Source organism: Pteropus medius, unplaced genomic scaffold (assembly GCF_902729225.1).
Source record: "Pteropus medius unplaced genomic scaffold, Ma_sr-lr_union100, whole genome shotgun sequence".
NCBI classification, from domain to species: domain Eukaryota; kingdom Metazoa; phylum Chordata; class Mammalia; order Chiroptera; family Pteropodidae; genus Pteropus; species Pteropus medius.
Window position 1 is genome coordinate 38958129 of NW_024349800.1, and position 15873 is coordinate 38974001.

Sequence of the window (15873 nt, forward strand, 5' to 3'; positions counted from 1 at the left end):
GCCTACTATTCACAGACCCTTATTTTCCTGCTTTTTCATTTCAATTAATGTTTTATCAAGTTTCTTGGACCCCTGTCCCATACGTCATTTCTTTAATAACAAACAAAAAAAAACCACCTCTTGTCATCACTGAGTAGTCAGGGCTGACTAAACATGTGTCTTTCACACTGTAACTGCTTCCACATCTTTTCTCTCCAAACCAATTTGCCCTAGAGTATGTTTCTCACATAAAACTATTGACCTAAAACAAATTCAGAGCATCTTGAAAGGCTCAGCAGCCCAAAGTACATTTCAATCACCAAGTTAAAAAAAAAAAAAAATCAGGTGAGCTGAGCAAGTAAGAGAAAGCACACTGACAAACTTTTTTCCACAGCTCTATCTAGGAAGACAGGGGAAGTGGGGAGTCACTTTCTGACAGAGTTCTCCGAGGTGGTATCAGAGTCTTTTTTACATCTTTTACCATATTAATCCAGATCCACTTAGGGTCTTGTTATAAAAAAATTGCTGCAGGCTTTCAAAAAAAAAGGATAAAAATTTTCAAGTGTGGCTTTTCCTCTCATCTAATAGGCTCGTTGGAAATTTCCCACTGTGTGTTTATTGGAGAGGCTGGGCTGCATTGTTATTGTCTATCTTAGTGCCTCTTTCCTGTGTCTCTTCTGCAAAGTGGCCTCATTTATTTAGCCAGGCCATTCCCAACACCATCCATCAGGAGCTCAGCTAATGAGCAGAGAAGCAAAAGCAAGTCTCACACACAAACGCGACACTTATCTGAATTATTATTTTACCAGGAAAGAGGGAGGAGGGCGTCGTGAGTAGGGAGAAAGTTTGTTTGACCTTATTTCTCTTCTGCAGAAGGCCGGGAAGAGGCAAGACAGGAGAGCAAACGTCCAGGCAGAGCTCAACTCCCCATGTCTGTCTGCGGTGCCTTGGCCCTACCAAGCCCTATTCTTGGGGCGCAGGACAAGAAATGTAAGGAGGGTGGGAAGAAGGAGAGGTGCAGGGCCCTGTCCCCGCAGACAGGCCTATCCAGCTGTGCCCCTGGCTGGACCCCATCGCCCCTGCCCCCACCCCACACTCCCACTGAAGAGAAGATGGGGAAATATCCCCCATCCTCTCCAACACCTACTGCCTGGAAGCCACGCAAAGAAAGACCACCCAATCGGGGGACTCGACGGCCCCAACCCCATGGGAGTTTCATGGAGGGGGGCGTCTGGTAATTCACACCCCCAAGTACAGGCCTGGCCTTGAAACACTGGGCGGGTATGGGGGTGAGCCTAGGCCCCTTGCGAGCCACGGTGGGGGGACAGGGGGTGTGAGAGGGTGGCAGGGTGGGCAGCCCGGACCCTCTGCGAGCCCCGGCGCCCCCCGCCCCCCGCGCCCTCAGCCTGAGCGCCCGAGGCTCCCAGCGGTTAGGGTTAACTCGCCCCAACCCCCCACTCCCAGAGCCCGCTCCCAGACGGGCCGGGTCGGGCCGAGCCTTCCTACCTCCGACCCGGTACATGTTGGCCGCCATGTCCGCCCGCCCGCCCGCGGAGCCCGAGCCGAGCCCCGCCCGCCGCCGCCGCCGCCGCTGCCGCCGCCGCCGCCGCCGCCTCAGCCTCGGCCGCCTCCGCCGCCGCCGCCGCCGCTTCGCCGCGGGGGGGAGGGGAAGGAGGGAACGAGGGGAGGGGGAAGTAAAGGGGAGGGGACGCCGAGAGGTGGGGGCAGGTGCCCGCCCCCAGCCTCCGGCTAGCAAGGCCAAGTGGGCCGGGCCAGCAGAGAAATGGGGAGGGGGCCGGTTTGGGGGGCCTTGCTGGAAGTGGAGGATCGTAGGGCAAGGGTCCTGACCCAGGGGACGCTTGCACTCGCAAATGCGGACCAGGGGCCATTAGAGAACTGGGGTGGGGGCAAGGGCTCAGTCTCTGTGGAGCCCCTACCGTCCCACCCAGCGCACTCTGTCACCTGCGCACCCCGAGACAGGTCTTCCCCTCTGCTTCCGTCCCTGGAAGCCCCAGTAAATGTGAGCACGTGAGTTCCAGTCTCGAAGCAAACACTAGGATGCAAATGAGTGCACGCGGCAGGGCGCCTTCCTTGTGGTGATGTTAATGTGGCGGGCCAGGAACCTGTAGGCCTTGGGACAAGGAGGACCCCAGGTGGTTCCAGCTTCCCCAGGCAGGGGCCCAACTGTGGACAAGGCAAGAAAAACTGACTGTCATCCAAATCCACCCTAAATGCATTGGCAGGTCTATCAACGTTTACCAAATTGGACTGAACAGAACCCGCTCTCCCACACCGGGAAGACTTGCCTCCAGACAGCCCCTACATACAGCACTGCCTTACTAAGCGAAGACGGTGGGGGCAGGGTGTTTCTTTGTTCGTAGGGGAACAGGGCTCAACATACAGTTCATCACCACCACCCCTAAAGGAGGGTATAGTGTCAATCAGCTTGCTGTTGATAGACACTTAACTCGGTTATGTGCCTAAAGCTTTTACATAGTCGTTAGTTTTCCATGCTAATTCTCTAGACAGTCCTTGTTTTCTCAGCCTTCCTACCCTCACAGAAATAAAAAACCAAATAGAGTTGAATCTTAGCTGGCTATCCCCCAAATAAACACGAGCAACTTTCTTTAGAGAAGCCAATCCATTTCAAACTGCCAGGCATTGTTGTATAATAAACATGAAGATGATCCCTTAGTTGTTGTGGGCTGTTTGCAGTTTCTGGTGATTTACAGCTATGTGTTGTTGACTCTGGGTTTGAGGTCTGTGCAGGGATGGGAGGTGTCTCTAGAAAAGAAGATCCTGTTTTTGTCTGGTAATGGCATTTGTGATGGTTCACTATTACAAATTATTAAGATGAAAAAAATAATTTTCTAGATAGCTGAGGCAAAGTAAAAAATAAAATTACAAAATAAAGCACCTTTGCCTGAATTACCTTGATTGATTGTGTGACCCAAGATTTCTCAACTATAAAATGGGGACACTGATTCCACTTCGTAGGCAGAGTAAGGATCAGTCGTGAAGATATCTGAAAATGCTTTGTAAACTGCATAAAGCACTATGCAAATAACAGGTGTCTGTTGCTTTTTTTTTTTAATTCCAGAAAGTTTCAGATTCCTAAGGGTTTTTATACCATGTGACAAATTGTGAGCCTGCCTCAGCTCTTTTGACCCAGAGAAAAAAGCAAAAGTGTTCTGTTATGCACACTATATAGCTGTTATTTATCGTAATCCTTTTATTGGAGATCCTACCAAAACATTGTGACTTATCTGACATCACTGCATTTCTGAACTGACACATAAGTAGGTTGAATAATTCACCTGGAGTCCTCCAGGAAACTGGCAGCAGTACTGGCATTATAATTCAGCCCTTTCCTCTGGCCTAGAATTCTCTAAACCAGAAAGCCTTTCTCCAAAGCAAACAGGCCATCTAGAATCTATAAACTGCAAAGAAATGGATCACAAGCTTTAAAGGGTATTCCTATTGTTTTTAAATAAATGAGCAATTTTTCCTGTCAAAATATTTCTGCATTTCTGTTAGTTTCTTGTCCGCCTGTCTCCTTTTCCCAGCTTTATGCATCCTTACCAGGTGTTTGTGATAACTGTACTAACTTCAATAAGTGGGCAAAAGGTGCCAAGAAAACTCCATTCATACTTACCTCCTCTCCTTAGGAATAGCCTTATCCAGAAGCCCTGCCCCGAAAGTCCTCAGAGACTTGGCGAGGAAGAGCAGGAGGAAGCGCTAGTAACAGAACCTGGGCCCTTTTCTTCCTCTAGATTCTGTGTAGTTAGCTTCTTCCACCTCAAGCTCCTGGGCCCGTGTCTTCTATATAATAGGTGCTCAATATCTGAAAGAATAAATGCTGGTGAATGATGGGCTTGATATCTGGGGGAAAAAAAATGCCAATGAATGATGACCTCAGTATAGTTAGAGAAACAGGTACAGAGTTGAATGTAAGGACTTTGTCCATGAAACCTTTATACCTCCTAATACCAAAGAAGTATGCACATAAGGGGGTTCTGCAAATGTTTATAGAATGAAAGAATAACTCTAACCTGACAAAGAAGAGTGGAAAAGCCTGCACCTTCAAAGAAAGTGAAGGCACCTCTACTTACTTCCTTACATTGTATGGTTCAGATCACAAACTTGTAATCGACCAGCCCAAACTTCACTCTTAGGCTGTTTAGCTTGAAGAATTTGAACAAGTTACTTAACCACTCTGAGCCTCCAATTCTACAAAATATAACTAATGATTGACAATTACAGCAAAGGCCTTGTGCAAAAATTAAGCATATAAAGTGTTTGGCACATGTTAAGAGCTTCATAATTATTAGGTGCCTTTTCTCTAATCCAGCCATCCTCATTACAAAGGAAGAAGTATCTCTCAGACCATGCCAGAAATACCAGGGCAAATCCAGCCCTCTCATGGGTAAAATTTCCTAACATGACTGTTGTGATTAAAGAATCAGATATGGGATTGCCTAAAAGCACAGGACATTCCCTGTGTCAGTCTCTAGTGTCCCACCATTTAGCTAAGGAGAAGTGGATGCTGCAAAAGAGCTATAGATGAGACAGAGAATTGGTTTTGTTTCAGCTTCAGGATTGAGTTTTTATACATGCAGAAAAATAAGATGGAGCTGGCCACAGAGTCTGGGAGCTTTGTGATATTGAACTCAGGAATGGAGCCTGGGGGTCTAGAATGTAATTACAGTAATCTGAAACCAGATGCCAGGCTTTAGATAAGGGGCTACATCTTGCTTGTGTTTTTATAATTTGTTCCTTTTTTCTTTCTTTTTTTTTTTTCATGAATTTACTTTGTTATAAAGTAAAATTTTTTTGGAAAAAAAGCCAGCCTGTTTCAGCTATTCTAAGGAGTTCCTGGGTTTTAAAGGCCGTATCCCAGGAGAAAGGTAGGTAGGCATGAAACAGCAAGAATCAAAACAAGGGAGCCCCTAAGGGAAAGGAAACCAGAGTAAGGAGCAGTTTCTACAGTCGTGGAGCTCCTCCTTCCATCCAGCCCCTGTGCTAAAAACAGGAGACCCAGGACCAATCCCAGAATGTCATTTTTGGAAGTGTGTGTTTTAGGATTCCATGGTTCCCTCATGCTCTCAAAGGGGAACTAGCTCAGCCAAGTGGTTGCATCCACAAAGAAGTCCCTTCTCTAGTGACAATAATGCCTCCAGTTAGTGGAAAAGAAACTGGAAGTCACAATGGGGACAGGGATGAGCCCCTAGAAGGTTAACATAATTGACCTTAGTGGTTCCCTTTTTTAGCCTATGGAGTGCTGTGAATTTGAATAAGATGTAGCTGGACATTTGGGGCAGGAAAAAGAATCCTAAGGGACAATGGGAAACACTGAAGGGAAATACAAGAGAATGTTTCTAGGAATGATTCAGGCTGCAGCAAAAAGAGTAAGTGGAGAGGGCAGAAAACCCAGGCCAGGAGATTAGCTGGGAAGTTAGTGAGAAGGGATGATGGCTTGACCTAGGGTAGAATCGGCGGGATGTGAGAGAAGTAAATGGGTTTGAGAGAGATTTTGGAGGTAGGAGCTTCAGGAGGCATGGAGGTAGGAGCTTTGGGGAGGCATGGAGTAGAAAAGTAGTACCAAGTAGTACCAAGTTATGAGCAACGAGGTGGAGAGAGGTGTGATTCAGTGAGTAGATAATACAGGAGGAGAGGCAAGTTGGGGGAGGAGGGATAGTTGACAGGTTCAGTGTTAGATGGGTTGCGTTCAAGATGTCTCTGGAAACATCAAGGTAGATGCTTCCTCTTTAGGAAAAAGATGGATGAACAGGCCTGAAACTTGTGAGAGCGATCTGGGCTGGAAATATTCTCTTCTGTGTTACCATCAGCACAGAGCTTGGCCTGTCTTGTCTAAGGAGTAAGCCAAACCCTGGCCCCAGGGGAAGAAGCAGGTTCCCTGAGTCCTTCAGCTTGGGTGAAAACAGGTTTAGCAGGTTCGAGTTCAGAAGATCAGAGTCCAGGTCCAAATGTGCAAACATGCAGGGCATGGGCAGAGAGCCACACAAGTCATTGACCAAGACAGATGGTGAAGACAAGAGGGAATGCCCCAGGCTGATCATCCCACAAGAGCCAGAGAGCAAATTTCTCAGATAGAGATAGTTCTGCTCCCAGATCTAGAAAAGCAGCCAGGGTGGAGTGGAGGAGGGAAGACGAAAAGAACAGGAAGAGAAGGGAAGGGACACAGCTTGAAAAAGCAAATCTATTTCCTACCTCTCTCGCTTGCCTCTAAGATGGTGTATTGGGTTGAATGGTGGTTCCCCAAAAGACATGCCTACCTGAAACCTGTGAATGTGACCTTATTCAGAAAAAGAGTATTTGCAGATGAAATTAAGCAAAGATCTGGACATGAACTAGACATGATCATGCTGGACTAGAGTGAGCCCTAAATTGAATGACAGTGTCCTTATAAGAGACAGAAGAAAAGATGCAGAGTAAGGAGAAGGCAAATAGGAAGGTGGAGACAGTGATTGGAGTTATGCAGCTACTAGCCAAGGACTGCCAAAGATTGCCAGCAACCACCAGGTAGGGGAGAAAGGTATAGAATAGACATCTTGATTTCTGACTTCTGGCCTTTAGAACTGTGAGAGAATAACTTTGTGGTAATTTATTACTGCAGCCCTAGGAAACTAATACAGATGGTATCCTCCACTCAATTGTAAGTAAACATAGACTCCGCCAGAAAACACTGAGCACTATATGCAGAGACTAATGGATACAGAAACAGAATAAGAGAATAAAAGAGAGATACACAGGGCAGAAAGAAGGCCCAGTACCACTCCATCTAAGTCTTATTCATACCCTTGAGACAGAGCTCAATTTGTCTCATCTCAGTTTGTCTCTCCTTCTAGCTGACATGGTTGGCTTAGTGCTAAGAAAAAAAGAACACCCAGATATTATGCCCCTCAGCTAAAGGCCAGTGGCACATCCACATTCCCATGAGCAGCAGTAGATTACCAACATGGTGATGAACCAATTAACCCCTTAATTGGATTCCTTTGTCTGAAGTACTCTGGCTCCCCAGATCCCAATTCACGTTTCTATGATGGTTAGGGGGGCGAGGGTAGGGGAGGTAGGAGGGTGTGGATGACCAAGAATATAAGACTTGTCTTCAAAAATGCTCTTTTCATTCAACAAATATGTATTGAGCACTGTTGAAGGCATTGAGGATACACCAGTGAACAAGACAAAGTACCTGTCCTCATGGAGCTTGTATAGTAGGCAGACTATGAGCAAGTAAATAAATCAGTGGATATGCTAGTATAGAATAATAAATGTTCTAGAGAAAGTAAATCACAGTAAGAGAACAAAAAGTAACAATGGTGGTCAGGAAAGGCCTCTTGGTCACAGTAAGAACTGAAAAGAGACCCTAATGTTGGGATGGAGTGAATCATCTGGGGAGCAACATCCCAGGAAATGGGAACAGCAAGTGCAAATTTCCCCAAATCAAGACTCAGCTTGACGTGATGTGGGTAGGCAGTGAGGTCAGGGATGTAAGCTGGGTCCAGATCATACAGGGCCAGGTAGGCTATGGGAAAGATTTTGGATTTTTTTCTAAGTATAATGGGAAGATTTGGGAAGGTTTTAAACATGGGAGTGATGGGGAACTGATTTATGCTTTTAAAAGATCACATAGAACACAAAGAACACAAGAAAAGGGCCAATCTTGACTTCCAACTCAAAAAAGCATGACCGTGTTCTCTGGGGGCATCAAACCTCCTGTTGCCACTAGTAATTCAAACTTACCAATCCAAAATTTATGGTGATGGAAAACCAAAACTTCTGTATTTCCTTTGGCATAACAGTGAAAGAGACAACTTCCCAATCCATCTGTGGTTCTGAGACCTATGTATAATTGTATAATGGCTACGAGAAAAACGGCAACATATACTGACCAACTTCTTAAATCCTATATCAAATCCTACAAGACAACATCCAATCATGTAAACTATTGTTCCCCCTCACCTCTCTTTCAGGTGAACTGTATCTTGCTAATGGGGCACATGGTAAGACAAGTGAATTCCAAGTGTATGAGTTACTTACTGCATTTTTTCGTTTTAAAACATGTTTCTTGGTTGTAAGTGATGCTATGTGTGCTATCATGGCTTGCAATAAAGCCTTCCGAAAGTTTAAAAAAAAAAAAAAAACAGCAACAAAGATCACAGGCTGCTGTGAAGAGGATGGATTGTGGATGATGGAAACAGGAAGACTAGTTAGGAGAGTAACATAATTCAAGGAAGAGAGAGGTAACAAATGTTTGGAATAGAATGGTAGCTGTCATGGCCAGTGGAGATATATCGTTAAGGTAGAGCTGATAGCTCTTGCTGAAGGATTGGATGTAGGAGATGAGAGGGCAAAATCAATGGTTATTAGTATTTCCATATACTTCTAAATATCTGTTTTGAGAGTGTTAAATAGATAACTGGATCTGGGCTCTGGAGCTCAGCACAGAGGCCCAGGCTAAAAATGCAAATTTTGGAGTCAACACTGTGTAAGCAGTCTGTGAAACTGGGGACTGGTCAGATCACGAGAGAGAGTGTGTGGATGGAGAAAGGGGCAGAAGCCTGAGCCCTGGGGCAAGCCAACACTGAGAACAGTGGTTGATTTTGTACCCTCACTCCACCAGGACCCCATCCCCAGAGATCCTGATTTAATTAGTGTGGAGTGGACCCTGATTCTCAGTAAAAAGAACAAAAAAATTCCTCAGACAATTCTCATGTGCAATCGAGATTGAGAACTACTCATTTAGTGATCAGAAAGGGAAGAGCCACAATGGGGAACTGAGGGAGGAATGAGGGAGGTAGGAGAAAAGTCAGAGGATTACAGGTCCCAGAAGCCACTTGAAAAAAAGGAAGGGTCCAATTGTGACAATCCAGAGCAACAAATCGACCACTGGATTGGGCAAGGTGCCGGTCATTGGAAACCAACTCCCCTGCCATCTTTCCTTTGTGGTTCCTGATTGCCCAGGTCCTAGGCACCTCGAAACAAATTGGTAGGATTCTGGCCCTGGATATTCTATGATGTAGATGACTCCAAGGGCAGGCAGGTGGACTCATGACGTCCCCCCAGACAGAAGGATGGAGACCAGAATTTGTTCTTTTCATCAGTTCCTTTTATCTTTATCTGTAGATTTGTAGCAGCTGCCCTTTCTAAAAGAGACTGAAGGAAGTTTATTTGCACTCCTGATTTCAAAAAGGACAGAAAATGTTGGAGGGCTCAACGCTAAACTTTGAACTCCTGGATAAATAAATCATTGTTTATGTCTTCTTTTATCTCTGCAAAGTTCTGGAAGAAAAAAGCATGAGTATTACAGAGCTGCCCCAAGGAGGTTCTTTTTCAAAGCCAAGCCAGAACCATATCATTAGTGGCAACCAACACAATGTTTCCCATTTAATTGCACACATCAGAGCACTGAAGACCTGGCTCCAAAGAGAGGGCACCTGGAGGCAGTATAACCTTTTTGAGGTTTTGGCAAAGGACGCCCAGTACCTGTCCAACCAAATCCTGTCGTTGGTTCCTCTCTGTGAGAGGAGACAAAGTGTCCATCTCTCAGAAGCCCTGATTTTCCCCACAGGCTCCTGGTGTAATGGGGTAAAATCTGGACTGTGTTCTTGGAATAGAGGGTAGAACCCATGTTAAGAGCCAGAATTTTGGAGGCAGAGAGAGAAGGTTCCAGCATTTTATGGAGTCTCCTAATTCCTCAGCTGAACTTGAACTTGACTGCCTCCTCCTACCTTATGTTTTTGCCCTCTGCTCCACACTCACAGAGTCTAAGTTGAATCTTTCTAGGTGGCCCTGAAGTCTCTCCACCAGATCAGAACAACCCGGAAGGCAGAAATTGAACACTCTGTGGCCTTGTGTTCCTACTTCCTCCACTCCTCCCCACCAACACACCCATCCTCACACCCTCCACGATGCCTCTCAGATCTGGGCTGGAGTGGGGACTGTTTGCCATTTACAGTGATGCCCTCAAGGAGTGGCTTTGAGATAAAGCCTTTAAGGCTCAAGACTGACTTCTCTGTCCTAGTCCAGCTTCCCCCAGAGCAGCTGCAGCAGAGGGTAGGCCCCAAGACATGAAGGATGGAGTGACTCCCAGCCAGTGGCATGTTGCTGGGACTGGATACATTATTTATGATGCTGGTGTCAGCATGGCTCCCAGGCACCAGGGGAAATGGAAAAGGCACTTGGGTCTGTGCTGATTAAACTAAATATTTAAACAGGAATCAGGAATTGAGGCAAAGTCCATTTTTCTTCAGTAAGGCAGAGAGCACCACAAATGACTTCAAGTCTAAGGACTTGGTAAACACCATGCAAGTCATAAGGGAAGGCTGGAGGCTCTAGTCTATGGCTTTCCTCCACAGTCAGCTCCCAGCTCCTTCTCTGGAGAGGTCTAAAAGGTCTGCAGGGGACTCAGGAGTCAGAGTAGGGGAGGGGAGATGAGGAAGCAGAAGAATGGTTTGAGCCACTGTGGGAATGAGATTAGGAGACACTAGAACAAAGTCAGGCTGGATTCATGCCTCTGGTTGCCTTTTCTTTTTCTATAGACCTCCATTTCCTTGTCTCACAAGATCTGTTCTACTTCATTCGCCCATATTATCACACTTACCTTTAGATTAGCCGGAAGGAGGGTGGTGGGATGTTGGGCAACCATGAATTAATACTCTTGTCTTGATTCTTCTTATCGCTCCTAAGATAGGTCCCAAATCTGGAAGACAACCTCCACTTACTGCACACAAACACAGCAGAGAACCTATATAGAGAAGACACAAGGGAGCCCAACCTTCTATTTACAGTATCCAGAAATCTCCAGATTTGAAGAAAGACAAGATCAGAAGGAAATTTTCTGGTGGAAAGAAACAGTTGCCATTTGGTCTGGCTTTTCCTACTGCATTTTTCCCCTCACTTATATTTCCACAGCAGTCCCCTTCCTTGGCCCCTGGGGATGTGCTTTTTTCTCAGTCCTAGCATAAGCAAGAGCCCTTTTCCTTCTTTCCTCTAAAGACAGATGAAACAGGCTGACATTTTCAAAATTAATTTCTATAAAAACTTAGGAAATAAAAGGAAATAATTGCAGAAAATATAAATGTATAAGTTCAATTCAATTCAACATTTATTGAGATTCTTGTGCTTAGTCAACATGCTATGCTCTGGGTTACCTTGATAGATGAAATAGCATTCTGGTCTTCATGAGGTTCGCTACCCAATGGAAGAGGCAGGCATGTGCATATATGAGTTATAATCTAATAAAATAAGGGCCATAATAGCCTTGAATTAGAAACAATTAATATAGCCTGCTGTAGGGAGGGGCAGGGCTGGTCAAAGAAGGCTTTGACAGACGATAATATTTGATCTGGGCTTTCAATTAAAATAAGGACTTTGCCTGTAAAGAGTCAGAAAGGACATTCCAGACAAAGGGAACAGCATAGAGGTAGTACATGCATCATGACATATGAGAAACAACTGCAAAGTTGATTGAGGCCAGATAATAAAGGCCTCGAATGCCGAGCTAAGGAGTTTGACCTAATCCTACAGGACCTATAGGCAACAGGGAACCAACATGACTGTATTTAAGTAAGAAGCATAGTAGTGGCTAAAGTGTAATAAATTGGTATTTTGATTTATGCAACAATCTTCTGTCAGTTAGGTTGGCATAAATATATCGTGTCTAGCCCTGCAGAGCTGACAATAGAGCATGGGCTAAACTACTGCCATCCTGCAAAGCTCCCTATAAGATTTATCTTTAAATTCAGCAAAAAGAAGTATTTGAGAAGATGAAGGATAAAATAGAGCTCATTGCTAAAGTTCCATTCTCTTTTATTTTGTTGTAATTGACTGAATGTTTGTGTCTTCCCTCTCCCCAAATTTGTATGTTGAAATCCTAATGTGAAATTCTAGTACTATTATGCTGGTATTAGGAGGTGGGAGTCTTTGGTAGGTGATTACATCATGAGGGTGTAGACTTCGTGAATGGGACTAGTGCCTTTATAAAGGAGACCCTAGAGAGCTGTCCTGTGTTTTCTGCCAAGTGAGGATAATACAAGTTGGCAGTCTGGAGCCCAGACGAGAGCTCTCACCAGAATCTGACCATGCTGGCATCCTGTTGTTGGACCTCTAGCCTCCAAAACTGTGAGAGATAAATTTTTGTTGTTCGTAAGTCGCCCAGTCTGTGGTGTTCTGTTATAGCAGCCTGAATTGTTTCAGGCACTGGGGAAAGGCAAAAATGACCCAAACATGAAGACAGGTGGTATTATTACCTAAGCACCCCTCCTGTGTGTTGGCCTCCACTTCAGATATCCCAGATGTCTGAGGCCTTGGGATTCCTGGAGAATGAGGTCACGCAGGCCATAGAAAATTCTAGTCAGGGAGAAGCAGATGAAGATTTGGGGGCTCCTAAGACAGGCAATTATTTAGACTGCAAAACATGAGGGATGTAGTTATTCAGGCCTGAGAGATTTCCAAATGATGGAAACTCGGAGATTTTTAGGAATCTGGAATCATCTAAATTTGCGAAATCTGAGGATTGACATTGTCCAGGCCTTTGAAAAGTTAATTGAAGAGATAACGGATGGCAAAATTATAACTAATAAAAAAAGTAAACATTAAGCCACTTGAGAAGAAATGCTGGGTAAGAGTGGACCAAAACTTATAACAGTTCAAAGGACTGTGTTCCCTCTGCCATCTTTCTCTGGGCACTAAAGATAGATGAGTATGCACCTCCAGGTAGAGGGACCCTGATCCTCTTTCCTGAATCAAGTACAGAAACATACATTTTAAAATTTATTTGTTCACATAGACAAGGTTGAACATGTGCAAAAGAATTTAAATGTCTAAGAAATTTAGGAAAAGACCGACCAAAAAAAAGATACAAAATATATTATTAAGTGAAAAAAAAAAAACCAAGCTGGATTAAAATATGTATGATACAATTGCATTTAGGACAAAACAAAATTAGATATTTATAGTATAAATATGCAGGCATATAAATGTAAGAAGATTGGCTAGAATCTTGGCACCAGCAGATAACAGTAGTTACCTCTGAGAGCAGGGAGTCAGAGGCATGTGAAAAACTACTCAATTTTCTTCTCTGTACTTACATATTGTTCAAAATTTTTTACATCGAGAACATGTTTTCATCAAAAACATTTTTTTAATTAAGAGAAAATAAAAAGACCAAAGACACAGACACAAAATTACACAGTAGAACTTTCTGAAGCAAAGTCTAGCAATTCTCTGGGGAGTCCAGCCTGCCCTTCTCCCTGCACCAATCCTGGAGTCAAGCAGACTGCTGGGCCAAAAGAAGAGATGGGAGAAGACACTGAGAAAGAGGGGAAAGGCAGAAAACTTCTCCAACCTTCCGATGCACCTCAGATTGCTGTCCCTTTCTGAGATATAGCCCCAGGTTCATGTGACACTCCTCTCCTTAATAACAAATTCCCCCCTACACACACTTTTTTTTTCTTTTTTTTACTTAAGTTAGCTTACATAAACCAAAAGGAAAAAAAGAAAAGAAAACTTACTACTATAAAACGATGCCAAATCACAAATGCCTGTGTCAACAGAATCACTTGAATCCCCCCGGGTTACGATGTAAAGTTTATTGTATGGAGACGACAGGGAGCCACTGAAGGGTTTTAAGCAAGGATATGACAAGCATTTTGGAAATACCTCTCAGAAGCAGCAAGGAGGACAAATCTGAGAAAGGCAAGGCTGAAGCAAGGTGTCCAGTTACAAAAAGCTTTTTCAATAGTCCAAGTGAGAGACAGTGTTTCTGTATTTATGGTTTTAAGACAGGCTTCTTCAAATTCTGCTCTCAACTTGCTGATTAACTCTGTGGAGGGAGAGGGAGAGGGAAATAGAGAAATAACTGAATCCCTACAATGGCTACAAGAACTTATGCTATTCTTATCTCAAGGTATCAAGTACATAAGAATAACCTTTGCTGGTTCTCCAGTATCTCAACAATCAAGTCTAGATTCCTTAGCAAAAAATTCATGGCTAGTCCTTTACGACCTGTCTCCAACTTCCCCTTCTCAGTCTCATGTCACACCCTTCTCCCTGTGTAGTCCACCAACTCGGAGCCACCCTCAGTTCCTGGAGCAGGGCATGAACTTTACTCAGCCGTGGACTTTGAACCCACATTCTCAGGACCTGGCCCTCCTTCCTTCTCTGAGGGTGGACCTCTAGGCTTATATACAAACTTCCTTCCCAGAGTGCTAACAACCCTTCACACCACTCTATTATAATATCATGATTATTTGGGCCTGTCCCCCACTACATCTATGTCTCCAAAACTGGATGATAAACAGAAGAACAGGGCAGGGCAGTTTTTTGTCTCGTTGTTATTGTTTTTTTACTAGACTCCCAGGCCCAACCCTGGATTTACAAAACCTGCGTCTCTGGGGAAGGGGCTTGGGAATCGTATTTTATAAAGTCCTCTGTTGACCTGTAGTCATAAGCCAGGAGTGGGAGGTCCCCTGTAGCTCACAGACTACATTATTGTGAAGCTTCCCAACCCTACCCCACTGTCTCCCTTAGCATGTTGTTCCCACCTCTGTATTGCTCTTGTTATAGGATCTCTGTGATACGTATCCCATTCTGCCATATTGTATAGTTATTTGTCTACATGTCCCACTCAGCTGTTTACATGTCCTATCTCCTATCCAAACGTGAGCCCATAAGGGCAGGGACACCATCAGATACCACTATAGATTCCATACACATGGATGCTTGGAGAAGACTTGCAACATACATAGAAAATAAAAACAGAAAAAGCCTCTAAATCGAGTGCACTGCATGTAGGAGACTACAATTATTTTCAGTTCTTTTTTGGTTGGACTGGGAAAAAAGACGATCAACAATCTGGTTGCCAAATTGGACGGTAGGTGGCAGCCACCCCTAGATTTGATTATATATATTTTACTAAAAAAACAGAGGTGCTGGGAAGAGCAGGGTCTTGTTCAGGTCACAACACCAAACAGAGCTAAGGAAGACATCCTAATTCTGGGCCCTTGGCCGCCAGCATCCACACAGACTTCTCACCTAGTGTGGGACCAGGCCACACCCTCCACTAATCTCCCTCCAGCCTTTGTTTGATTGGAGCCAACTCATTAGCATTTAACAATGGACCCCAAGTTGCCCTCCTGTTTTCTATTTACAATTTAAGGGTCCGCAGTCACCAGGCTCATCCATTGTCATTGCTATTAGCTGAAGTTAGTGGGGGTTTTTTTGTTGTTTTTATTAAAACTCCTTCCTTCCTCTATCCCACCAGGTTATCAAATGAATTCCTGAATCAGCCAATCACAGTTTCAGAATTGGCACAGTGCACCATTATAATTGTAATTATCCTTCTTTCTTTACTTGGATCATTTCTGGGGAGGCAAATTCAAGATACTCTGCTTAAAAGAATTTCAACAACCAGAATTTCCAGTTAGAAATTCTTACAACTGCCACAAGGCATCGCAGAAGGCTCCAGGTCTCAGGTCATGGCCTGGTCTGGAATCTCAACCCCATCCCCCACTTACTTGGAGAGCTGGAACCCCTGAGCCTCGATTTTTCACATCTATAGGCTGTCTGCCCTTGTATCCCACACTTCTGAGGATAATATCATGCGATCTATTGAAAATGGTTTGTGATCTTTAAAACTTTTTGAAAATCTGCCATGCACCAAGCAAAAAACTAGAGGCTTTATACATTTTATCTAGTGAGGTAGGCATTATATTGTTAAAGAGAAAATCACAAGCTCAAAATGGTGTCACTTGTGCTAAAGCCCGTGATACCAAACCTAGACTTAATACCTGACTTAACTGCAGTTTTGATCTTTTCCAGAAACGAAATCTTAATCAACAAGTCTGGAATTTTCTGGTCAACATCAATGAG

At 44.3% G+C, this 15873-nt stretch overlaps 1 protein-coding gene and 1 long non-coding RNA gene across 7 annotated transcripts in view; both read right to left on the bottom strand.

Moving 5' to 3' along the window:
* The window catches only part of MTA3 (metastasis associated 1 family member 3), a 136515-nt gene extending 134961 nt beyond the window's left edge, over positions 1-1554 (bottom strand). For all 6 annotated transcript variants that reach the window (XR_005658265.1, XM_039887293.1, XM_039887292.1 and 3 more), the window contains exon 1: positions 1486-1554. Coding sequence is in view for 5 of the 6 variants with exons in the window: in XM_039887293.1 (XP_039743227.1) it covers positions 1486-1513 (28 nt within the window). In the remaining variant the exon portion in view is untranslated. The remainder of the gene's footprint in view (positions 1-1485) is intronic.
* A 774-nt stretch (positions 1555-2328) lies between these two features.
* Positions 2329-15873, bottom strand: part of LOC120621723 (uncharacterized) — a 40713-nt gene continuing 27168 nt past the window's right edge. The window contains exons 2-4 of the long non-coding RNA XR_005658266.1: positions 10604-10747; positions 3635-3823; positions 2329-2763 (exon numbers count right to left, since the gene is read on the bottom strand). This is a non-coding gene — a long non-coding RNA (uncharacterized LOC120621723). The remainder of the gene's footprint in view (positions 2764-3634; positions 3824-10603; positions 10748-15873) is intronic.